Source organism: Phalaenopsis equestris, unplaced genomic scaffold (genome assembly GCF_001263595.1).
Source record: "Phalaenopsis equestris unplaced genomic scaffold, ASM126359v1 Scaffold000002, whole genome shotgun sequence".
Taxonomy (NCBI): domain Eukaryota; kingdom Viridiplantae; phylum Streptophyta; class Magnoliopsida; order Asparagales; family Orchidaceae; genus Phalaenopsis; species Phalaenopsis equestris.
Window position 1 is genome coordinate 63981380 of NW_018164444.1, and position 12140 is coordinate 63993519.

Genomic DNA, 12140 nt, shown 5'->3' on the forward strand with positions numbered 1-12140 from the left:
ATTTTCAAATGAGATATTTATAGCCCCACCTTCCAACCTACCTCCCAGCCACCGACAAACCTTCCTGTCACCTTAACCTGTCGCGTCCCTACTCCAGTCCACCTTCCAACCCTTGTCTACCCCTCTTTCGTTCACACTCGCTGTCTCCAGCCTCCGAATCCATTGAGCCAACCTCCACTGCCCTTTGAATATACTTTCGAGGTGTTGGCTTGTGTCTTTGTCTCTGTTTGTCATTTAGTTCATGTTTCGAAGAGTCATTGTAACTTATTTAAAATTCAATAATAATATTTGTGATTTTTTTGTGGTTTAGACTTTCTCCTCCAATATCAAACTTTCTCCTCCAATATCACTTGGTATCAGAGCTAGCTTAACCGTAGTCCAATCCTAGGGTTTCTACTTCCGCCCCTACTCAATCCACCACTCCAAATTTTTTATGTTCTTTCTTATATATATATATATATATATATTATGGATGTTGAAGAGAAAGCCAGTGAGAAGTTACCCTCGACCGTGATCTGGAAGGTCGAAGGGAAGAAAGAGAAATATGAAGATGAAGCAGGAAATACAAAGTCAGTTCCTACCTACTTACTATAACCAAAAGTTGCAGACTCTAGCTTCTGAAGAGGAGAGATCGTATCTCCAAGCGACCCCCTGTGTTTCTATCCAGCGAAACCAATCCGCAAGTCTGTCACAGCCAGAAAATATTGCAAGTGTCATGGATTCTAACATGTGGAAGCATAATGCACAATTAGTGGAATGATCTATTTCACAAAATAGGACGTTATTGAAACCTGAGGTAAGGACACCGCTAACACTGAGGAGCAGTTTAAACAAGAATTTTTATCTAATGATGTCTTCCCCGGGAAACTCTCTTATTTTAGGATATATTCGATGTCTTTCCTTCATGTGATCAAAAGGAACATGCAACTTTTGATGAGATTGTAATTCCTACTCTCCTAGAAGATAAATAACTTATTGTTGAGACATATAAAAGTCACAAAGATTAGAAGATGTCAGAATTTAAAATTTTTGTGGATGATTTTAATTACGATCAACTGATAACATCATAGGCGGTTACACTTCCAACCATCACCTCAGTATTCCACATGAAGAGATGAAAGGCCGGGATGAAGCTGTTGTTATTGGAAAGAAGCCATCAATCAAACCCTTGCAAAGCCTTAAACCCGTTGAGGCCCAACTTGTCATATGAGATATTTAGTTGTTCAAAATTTGGCTTGGAAGAACTTACGTCGATGTGTACCATCTGCTCAGATTATGTCAAACCAGAACAAATCAATAAAGAGGTATGCTCGCAAGTGAGAAAAGCTCCTCAGATGCTTTGGGAGCCAACACAGTCGTCAGTGGGATCCATGAATGACCACATATAACCAGAAGCTTCGACAGGTTAAGTCGAAGCTCTTCTAACTCCTAGAAACTGATGCGTGGCTCAAGGGAGGACCGATCGGTCCTCATGGGAGGGGGGCTGCCGCCCCCTCCTTCCCTTTCTTCCTTTCCCTCCTCCCATTTTCCTTCCTTTCCTCCTTTCTCCCCCTTTTCTTTTCTTCCTCCCCTTTCCTTCCTCTCCTTTCTCTCTGCCCTCACCTTTCCTTCCTAAGCACTTTCCTATTTTAAATCATTTCCTAAAACCTGAAATTCTAATTTTATTCTCCTTTCTTATTTTAAAATTATTTTCTAAAATCCAAAATTTTTTTTATTCTTCTTGCTTATTTTAAAAGCCTTTCCAAAAATCAGAAATTCTTTTTATTCTTCTTTCTTATTTTGAAAGCCTTTCTAAAATCTGAAATCCTTCCTAAACTAGGTTAAGTCTTATAAATTGGAGGTGATGTACTTAGAGTTAGGGGTCTTATTTTTGATATATGAATAGATTTTAGCCTTCGTATTTTCCCCTTCGAGTGTTGTAATCCCACGTCGAGGTAGTGCCGCACTGTCCCTCTTTTGAGGTGGTGATCGTCTCCACGGGTTCGGGCTGTGCTCCAGCTGTAGCTCGACCTCGACGAGATATTTTCCTATCCTTCCACCCTTCCTACTATTGTCCACCTTCTTCCCAACCCTACAGCAGGCCACCACACCTCTTCCCAACAGCAGCCGACTGTTCTTCTCCTTGTCTGCTGCCAATCTTCTCCCAGCAAGGCTGTGGCTCCCCATTCTTCATCCCAACACTCAGAACAACCCAATCTTGTTGTCCACCTACCAAGAATTCCTCCAAGCACTCGGCCGATCCACTTCCTACAATCTACCTTGCTGTCAAGGCCTTTCCCTTCGCTGTCAGCACTTCCTTGCTTGATGCCTACCCTTTGAAAGTGCTGACGAGCCTTCCCCGCTACTACCCCACCTTCCAACCTACCTTCTAGCCGCCCAACAATCCTTCCTGTCATCTTAACCTGCTGCCTCCCTCCTCCAATTCACCTTCCAACCCTTGTCGGTCCCTCTCTCGCATTCACACTTGATGTCCCCAAGCCTCAGATCCACTGGGCCAACCTCCACCACCCTTGGGATACACTTTCATGGTGTTGGCTTGTGTCTTTATGTTTGTTGTTGTTTACTTCATGTTTTAAAGAGTCGTCGTAATCGATTTCAAATTCAATAATAATATTTGTGTTTTTTTTTCTTTGTTTGGGCTTTCTCCTTTGGTATCATTGAGATTTGCTTTGTAAGCATAACATTGAGACTAAGGGTCCATTTGAGGCAGTTGCAACTTATTAAAAAACTGTTATGAAACTGCTAAATAACAACTTGATGCTTAAAAAGCTACGGTGACTATTATAATTTTTTTTTAAAATAAGTCAGATCGCAGCTAGAAATTTGCCACCACACATAGCTAGGAGTAGTAGAAAAATGCAGGTTTCAACAGCAGTTTTTTGAAAAAGTTGTCAAAATGCAGTTTACCCAAATAGACAAAACTGCGGTGCAGTGTCGCACCGCCACCGCATTGTCGCCTCAAATGGATCCTAAGACTTAAAATCACTTCTTTATGGTAATTGAAAATTTATTATTCGAATATCTTTCATGGGGTTCAAGTTTTATTGACTTTAGTCTTGGAATGTGAATGGTTATTGGACTTGAAAAATATGAGATTTATGACCTTATCTTATAGGTAAGGCGAAGCTTGAAGGGCTTGTGTTTGATTTTAAAAGCAGAATGATTTTCAAAATAGTTACTAGTTTCTCATAGTGAGGGAGATTTGAGTTTATTTTATATTAATTTATATAACATTCTTGGACTTCTGATTCATGTATTTAACTCATTTGTCAGAACGCACACAAAGTTCAATATTTAATGCTATGCATACTTTTTTGTGTAATGCGCTTATGCAATTTTCAATACATTTATATAATGCACTTGCACACCTTCAATTCATTTATACACTGTACTTATGCTATTTTAGGGACATTGCATGATTTTTAATGCACTTGTGTAATGCATTCGTAAAATTGGTTGTGCTCTTATATAATGCACTTGCACACTATTTACTGCACATTCATAATGCACTCACAGCTTTATGCATTTCCTTAATTCACTTATATGCTTTTCGGTGAATTTGCATGCTTCTTGGAGTTGGGAGATTTAAAATTTTCTTGCTTTTTAATTTGCATAATATTCTTTGACAGCAGGTTTGTACATTTAGCATTTTGGCCAAAGCATGTGTGGATGTGTTTAGTTTCAAATATTTGAATGTAATTTAGAAAATTTACATGTTTTTCGAGAGAAATTACATAATTTTAAGGCATGATATTTAAGTTGAAAATTGCTTCATAAGACACTTGAAATAATAAAATTATTTGGATGTGATTATTTTTCTGAAAATCCTAGTTTGTGCAAAGCTTCATTTTAAGTTTTTTAAGAATTGACCGCATGCGTATGTGTTGTGCATCCCTTGATATTTATGGTGATCTAGGTTCTCATTGTTTATTTACAACAATGAATTTTATTGCTCATTTTAAAACAATATTGTTTTCTTGAATTCAGTCCTTTGTTCTAAGGGCTTCTGAGTGTTCAATGAAATCTTGTTCATGCTTGCTGATAAGCTATCAAATTTACTACAAAAACTTTATAATTCTTTTCTATTGTGTTCATTTTTGCTCGTGGGTTAGCTATCAGACTCTTTGTTAAGTCTAGTGAATGTTGCTTTTTAGTTCATTTCACATCTTTAAAGTGTTCACTAAGGAGTTTGAATCCCTTATATATTCTTGCATGTGTTCAATTTCGATCATTCATTTAGTAATATTCATGTTCAGTGGTTCAATTTCTTAGAACTTTGTTTATTATAAATTTTGGCAGCCTTTCATCGTCTTTCTTTTATAGTGGGTATCTACGGGGGTGCTAAATATTCCCATCATACTTGAATAAATGTTTATAATCAATATCACAAGACACCGTGGCCAAGAGGTCTTCATACCCAACATATTTAATAAACTATGCACAAGGCTTCGGTATCTACATGTGGACAATTGGTTTCTTCTATTGCATTGAGTTTAGGCACAAGAGTATTTAACCCAACAAGCTCAAAAATCATGTATGGGTCTTTATGTTCATGCACAAGAAAATTACAACAAATATAGGCTCATACTGAAATGACATGGACTAATTCTTAAAATTTCTTAGACTCCATGAAGTTATTTTTTCATTCTACCTTGGGGTGTGAGGCGCAACGGATGTGTGATGACAGCAATGAGTATGTGGTAGCTAGATCGAACACGACTTTTTTTGCTTTTTCTATTTTTTTACTCTCTTTTTTTCCTTAGAATTTTTGCTCTCTGATTTTGAAGAGATGAGTTGTGATGGAGATCAAAAGAGAGAGGGTCTATGTTCTCTCTATTTAGAGGGAGAAAAAGAGAAAGAGAGATGTAGAGATTTTTTTGTGTTCTCTATTTTGAGAAAGGGAGAGGTAGTGTGATGAAGGGAAGAAAATGAGGAAGAGATAGAGTTCAGTTTGGGACTTAACGAAAGATGCAGGAATGGGATAGATCAGTGAGATTGTTGGATGTTGGAGGTGTGGTCGCTGGTTTAACATGGAGAAGGGTTGGAGAAGTGAAGGGTTAGCTGATGACCAATGATTCTTAGAGAAGAGGGGTGAAAGTTGAAGATCATTGCTAGAGGTAGTCGTGGCTGTCAACATTAAAGTTGAAAGGTTGGTGTGAGGTTGTTAGAGTTTGTTAGAGAAGTCCTCATTATAGGAGGATTAGTGGAGGTTGAGGATTGTCGAGGTGGTGATTGTTGGATGAAACAGAGAGCTTGGATGTCTAAAGAAGGAACCAAATACAAGAGATGTAGTTAGTTCGGGAAGTTATAGGATGATTGATGACATTGGAAGTTGCTGAAGCTTAAGCTTATGGAGGCTTTGGGGGTTGGAGATTGGAGGTCGGTAACTTTAAGGTCCGCCAACTCATCTCCTTCACATGCTGCTAGACCTGACAGTTCGTTCATCGACGAGTTTCTCGTGACTTCTTCCCACACCATTAGGCTTTTTGCACCTTCATCATCTAGCTCGTCTTGCGCTTCCTCACTTCTTCATCATTGTGGATATTGAGTAGGAATAGATGAAAGAAGCGAAACGTGGGATGTAAGAAAACTACATTTAATTAATTAAAACATCTTTTTACACCATTACAAATATACAAACATCTCTTTAAGTTTTAATGTATTCTTTTTTATGTTCAGAATATTGCTAAATAGGATTTAATTTCATGACACTGGTCAAAAGATGAATCACAACACCTCAAGGAATTATGGGAAAATAAATGTCACAAATATAAATCAAATGTATGTGTTTGATTTATAGTCATTAGATCGACTGAAGAAATGAAATATTGTTTAGTCGCCACCAACCATTTGAAACTCAACATTATCGTCACAGAAGACACTAAAATCTTTAGTGACAAATGCTTATAAATGTTCCAATTGGAGACGCGCCCCTTGAATTTGAGAAAGAAATCAAATTTACAATCGTTTAATTGAAGGAAGTAAACTTGGGAATAATAGAGGATCCTCAACAAATGTTTATAAGCACATTGTTGGGTGAAAATGAAGCAACTAACCTAGTTAGATTACTATCACAGTCTAAATATTATTTTACATAGAGCTATGATGAAATGTTTGAATTAGCATTTGAAGTTGCTATTCATGAACCGAGACATTGAAGTCTATATACCAATATTGATCATAAGCCACCAGCAAAACACCCTAAGGTTGGGCAGCTACAACTCCCTGGCAGCTGACTAACAATTGAACTATAAATGATAAGCATCTTCAACTGTGCGTGTTTTATCTCTGTATATCGTGTTTATGTTTGTAGTGTTTCATGTGGCATTGTATTTCATTTATTTCCACTCCTCAATATCGTAATACTATAGCTCACAAGTTGTCAGGGTTGAAATTAAAGCCGCCTGCAACCTATGGAATTGTTAAGGGTAACTACAAATCGAATACTGGTTTGTGTTATCAGTATAAAAGCATGAATATAGGTGTATACATCATTGCCCTCACCCCGCTTCTCGAATTTATAGGCCACTTTGATAGTCCATGTGCACTTTCAATAATCTTAGATGTTTCGCTTCATTATACCAAAATAAACAGTTATTCCAATGTTTTCACAATATCAATCCTTCATCTTGTATATAATTCTTCTGCTATCCTAAGAATCCCCTTTTTTTAAAGCCACTAAGCCATCTAAACAAAAAGAAAGACTAAACTGACTATATATAAACCAAGCTTAGGTATAGCTCGCAATAGCATCAAAACCTACTTGTATAAGCTGCAAACATTATAAAACAAATTCAAAGGTACTCATAAATACATTAAGTCAAATATTTAAGTGCTCATTTAGCATATGAGAAAAAGAAAAAGAAAAAAAAACTACATACAGGCCCGATAGACCCACCCCCACCCCCACCCCCACCAAATGAAAAATTATCACTATGTTTAAGAAACTCGGCTAGTATTCTTGTATATTAGAAAATAGCAGCCCTAGCTCTATCCATGTATAAATGATGATCATATAATGTGATTGATATGGTAAAACAATGGTATCCAGTTAAATATAGATAAAGAGGAATAGCATACTTGTTCATGTATGTATAAATTCAAGTTCTGTAACTTGAAGTAATCCAAAGCACGAAAACTAAGCTATCCTTTTGCTGAGTTTGATAGAATCATTACCAAACACATTTATAAGAACTTAAAGTTGGATGAATTTATCGGGTATTTACCCATAAATTTGCAAGGTTCTTTCATTTCTTTACTGTCTTTGTCTTGGGCCTTGGATCTTTGGCTGTCTCTTATGCTTTGCGCAATACTTGATTGGTAGATTTGTGAGAACCCCTCACTCCTTTGCTGCATTCAGTTTTACCATTGGATTTGTGCTGTTCTCTTGCGATGTTGGATGGATTTTGTGCATAGTTTCGTCTCACCCGATTCTTTTTTTAATCGGGTAGGATGAGTTCATTTTCCTATAAATCAGTTGAAGCCGTTTGATATTATGATTTTCATTTCTTGGATGATTTGACTTAGGAATTTACATGTGACTTGAGAGTATGTAAGTTCCTTCACCATTTGAAATACTTTGCTTCATGTATATATAAAAGGAGAAGGAATCAATAAAACCAATAATTGACATTGTAAAAGTTAAGAAGATTTTAAAAGAATTTACATATGTATCACTCAGCTCCCATATTTTTCGCATATCTAACACTTCAATTTTTTTTTACTTTTGTGCTACATTACTTATATACAAGAAGGAATACAAAGTGATATTATTTTCATATGACATAAGAGAGTTAGGTATATAAATATAAAAGTAAAGTTTAGGGGTTGGATATGTGAATGGATAAGAATTGGGTGGTATGTTTGTAAATGCATCTAAAGACTTTGGTAAACAACCATTAACGTTAATATAATTTTAGGTAGGTACTCATAGTGGAATTTGAAGAATACAATTTCTCATAAAAGAAATTGATATCTGTTTCTTTAGCTAACCTAAGAAGTTTCACTGTGAAATATATAAAGTGCCAATCAAACAAGGCCACAAAGCAGATAAAGGGGATGGCTTTCATACACAATTTTAGAAGGAAGAATAGTAATAAATATATACATACCACTCTAAAGTTGCTATTTACGAATCAACCACCCTCTTTCCTCCATTTTTTAAATTCTCATTCAGACACGCTCCAAAGAAGGGTCGCATGAATGCAGTGTATCAGATTCTGAGGTATCTAAAAAATGCAAAATAAAAGGGGGTTAATCTTAAAAAAAATGAGGATTTAGGCATTGAGTGTTACTGTGATTCAATTAGGCTAGTTGTGCTGATGACAGGAGGTTCACGATAAGGTACTACATGTTCGTAAGGGGCAATTTGGTCTGTTGGAAAGCAAGAAGCAGTCGGTAATTACGAGGTCGATGGCAGAGGCAGAATTCAGGGCCATGGACTTAGGAGTTGCCGAGATGTTATGACTAAGAGCTCTATTGGTAGATCTCTAGGTGAACCAAGGAGCTCAATTGAAGTTGTGGTGTGACAATAAGTCAACAATCGACATTGCCAACAGCCCAGTACAACACGATAAAACCTAGCATGTGGAGATTGATAGATTCTGCATCAAGGAGAAACTGAATAGCGAACTTATGGAGATAAGTCAGGTAGCTACTAGATAGCAAGTAGTTGACTGCCTCATAACTTATCTCATTAGATCTATCTAGGTTGTGTCACAAGATGGGCTTAGTGGATATTTTTTGTCCATTCTTTGAGGGGAGTGTTGAGAATTGTATATAGTTTAGGGTCCTATTTGTAAATAAGAGAAATATAGAAGATAGAAGAAGTCCATGGATTTATTTGTAAACAAAATTGTAAGGCTCTATATAAGCCCAAGTTTTTAATGAAAATTATTTCCATTGTCTCAAAGTTGATGGAGCTAATTTGAACTTACTTGAGAATTGTTTTAACAAATTGAGTTTAATTGGATGTAAAGTAGGTCATTTGAGGTAGCAGTTTGTTATCATCTCAATTGGGTGGATCTGCATTGGTATTTCAAAGCAGAATCCTTTCAAGGATGATGGTGAAAAATAATAAAAAGATAAAGATTATAAAGGGGACAGAATTGTGATAAAAAAGCATGTTCATCAAACTTTCTTAAATATTCCATTATATAAAAATTGGCTTCTTAACTTGCTATCATCAATTTTGAAATCAATTTTTGGGAGAAAGGGATGATTACATCTAGAAGTTTATTTGATCACAAAATAGTATAATCTCTTATGCTCCTAGCAAGTCACAATAATTCTTTTTAATGTTTGATTCTGCTCTCCTTATCAGCCATGGCTCTATCCAAGTTTCTTCTGAGTTGAATTGACATTTCCATCATCAATCTATGATTTAGTCTGATTCATTTTTAAATATATCCTCAGGATTCTTCAGCTGCATTGGTATTTTTCAAAACACGGTATGCTGCAGTTGTTGCTTCTCGAGTTCTTCAATCATCAAACCCTATGTTATGGGTTACTGATTTGGCTCCAGAACCTGATGACCTACTCTGGTCAAACCTTTCTATACCATACAGGCAACTTTGGATTCGCCGACTATCAATAGTTGTGGCTACTATTCTATTTTTGTTTTTGTTTCTCATTCCAGTAACATTTGTGCAAGGTCTTACACAGCTAGATACATTACAGCAGAAACTACCATTTCTAAGAGGTATACTAACAAAGTAAGTACTCTTTAAGTATTGCTTTAGCCATAATGCTGTATTCGCCTCTAATTCAAATCTTTAAATTGGCCCCTATATTATTTAAAAAATTGATCTTTTTACTTCAGAAAATTGTTTTTGGAGCTTTAAGTTTATTGTTGTCTATTTTTTTAAGTGCGGCAGATGGAATTAGGACCATCCATAAATCATCTGGTTTAGCATTACAAAAACTGGCGCCAAGCAATCAAAAAATAAAAAGATTGAGTTGTAATTGCAAAAATGTTTAGAAGAATAATTTTCATAGTTTTTTAAACTGTGAATGCCACATAGCACACCGAGAAAATGGCCAGATTCATATTTTCTATGTATTAATGAGTAAAAAATATCCTTCCTGCGTTTGATAGTACTACTCCCTGCTTTCATTCCTACAGCTCATTTTCAGGCTATCTACAATTATCTGAAGAAATAAACTACATTTGATAATAATTTGATTATATGTTAATGCTGGTTTGATGTTGATGGTTATTTTTTTTATTCAGGTGATATAATCAATGTGACCAAATCAAATGCTAGAAATAAAGTTATGATTTAGGAATTCAATCTTTAACATTATATACTTTCCAGTTAGTACTTCTAACTCTTTCCAAGGTTCAAGCCTGGGTAATTAACTGCCATTGCAACATCTTACATCAATTTTTAGCTCTGGTTGCTTTCGCTCTCACCTTCATCCTCTCTCTCTCTCTCTCTCTCTCTCACTCACTCTCTCCCTCTTTCTCCTTCCACCTCCCATAGCAGATATCGTAGCTTCTTATCTTGCAGGTTTAGGGTGTCTGTTGTCCTTGAATAGATCCAAAAAAGCCTCCACATCATTTGGCAGTCTCATTTCAACCTCTTTGGCTGTTTAAAAGACTGCCAAGGATACACAGGAAAGGACGACGATTTGATTTAAGCCAATCCTGATTTTATGAATTAAAAAATGGTTACGAAGTGGCATTTGATAAAAGATAAAAGTGATATGTAGCGTGCGTTTAGCATTGAAAAATGAATGTTTTTGCATGAAAATCATGTACTCTAGGGTGTTATGTATGTTATTATCCTTTTTCGGAGAAGTAAAGAGAAATGTATCCGTGAATTTCAAATGTATCAGGATTTGATGTGTATTTACAGGCTGAGATTAGATTGCCATATTTAATTGATTAAGAAGATAATTCTTATTTGGCGTGGCCCACCTATGCCCTATTTGTTGTTTTGACCCCCAATTATTGAACTAAGGTAAAAAGGACATTTTTGTAATGTGGTACCGCTCACCTACCACTCTTTACTTCTATAAATAGAGAGGGTGTGAGGCTTAGGAGAGCAAGGGAAGAGATCTTAAGCTACCACGAAGGAGGAGAGAATAGCTAGAGAGCTAGAGAGGAGGAGAGCATCTTGAGGCCTTGTATCAAGGTGTCGCTTGAGAGGGAGGTCATAGAAGGAAGATGAGGGCTCATCTCTATGTATAAGCTATGTATTCTCCATTTCTTTTGCCTTAGTAAAATATTTGATTGATTCCCTCCCGTGGACGTAGATCCAGTTGGATCGAACCACGTAAACGATCTGTGTTTGCTTGTGTTCTTTTTCGTCTCATTTCAATGCCAGGAAGTACATATCTCACAACAATTGGCGCCGTCTGTGGAAAGATGGGGAAAGATCCATACTACTTGGCTAGAGGTGTCTTCGTAAAGGTGTTTGCAGGCAGCGACGAAGAAGAGGAGTTTGACATTCACAAACAGAGGAGCCGGATAGCATCACAGGCAGCCGAATCGCTACAGATTCGGTGAGCAGTGGAAGCTTTGTCTTCGTAAAGGTGTTTGCGGGCAGCGACGAAGAAGAGGAGTTTGACATTCACAAACAGAGGAGCCGGATAGCATCACAGGCAGCCACAAGGACCTGAGCAGTTTGGCAAGGCGCGACGGCTCTAGAGAGGCAGTTATTCTCGTGCGACAGACAGAGGAGGAATTCCTGATTTGTTCCCCTGGACGCAGAGGAGTGCCTGCGCGAAGGAGGCACGAGCACAGAACATGAAGTTTTTTTTCCGTTGAACAGGTGTGATCTCTGCCAGAAGGGATCGGTACTCTTCGTCCGGTTGGCGAAGGCAGTAGAGTTCACGGGGAGAAACCTAGTTCTTAGAAGGGCAACAAGTAGAATTCATTGGAAGAAATCCTAGCCACGACAATGAGTTTCCTCAAATTCGACATTGAGAAATTCAATGGGAAGAACAACTTTGGCCTATGGAGAGTAAAGATAAGAGCTCTATTGGTCCAGCAGGGTGTTGCAGAAGCCTTGCAAGGGTCGGCAGCATTGTCGGCCGACATGACCGAGAAAGAGAAGATCGGCATACTGGACAAGGCCCACAATTTGATAATCCTGAGCTTGGGCGACAAAGTTCTAAGGGAGGTGTCGAGGGAG

General features: G+C 37.2%; 1 protein-coding gene across 4 annotated transcripts in view; it reads left to right on the top strand.

The window, feature by feature from the left end:
* The window catches only part of LOC110023916 (CSC1-like protein RXW8), a 52881-nt gene that overhangs the window by 29804 nt on the left and 10937 nt on the right, over positions 1-12140 (top strand). The window contains exons 6-7 of one of the 4 annotated variants that reach the window (XM_020723683.1): positions 9415-9449; positions 9567-9713. The exons of 1 other annotated variant lie outside the window; for it this stretch is intronic. In XM_020723683.1, coding sequence (XP_020579342.1) covers positions 9415-9449; positions 9567-9713 — 182 coding nt within the window. Of the gene's footprint in view, positions 1-9414; positions 9714-12140 lie in introns of all 4 variants that reach the window. 2 more of the 4 variants (XM_020723765.1, XM_020723606.1) reach the window with 2 other exon arrangements.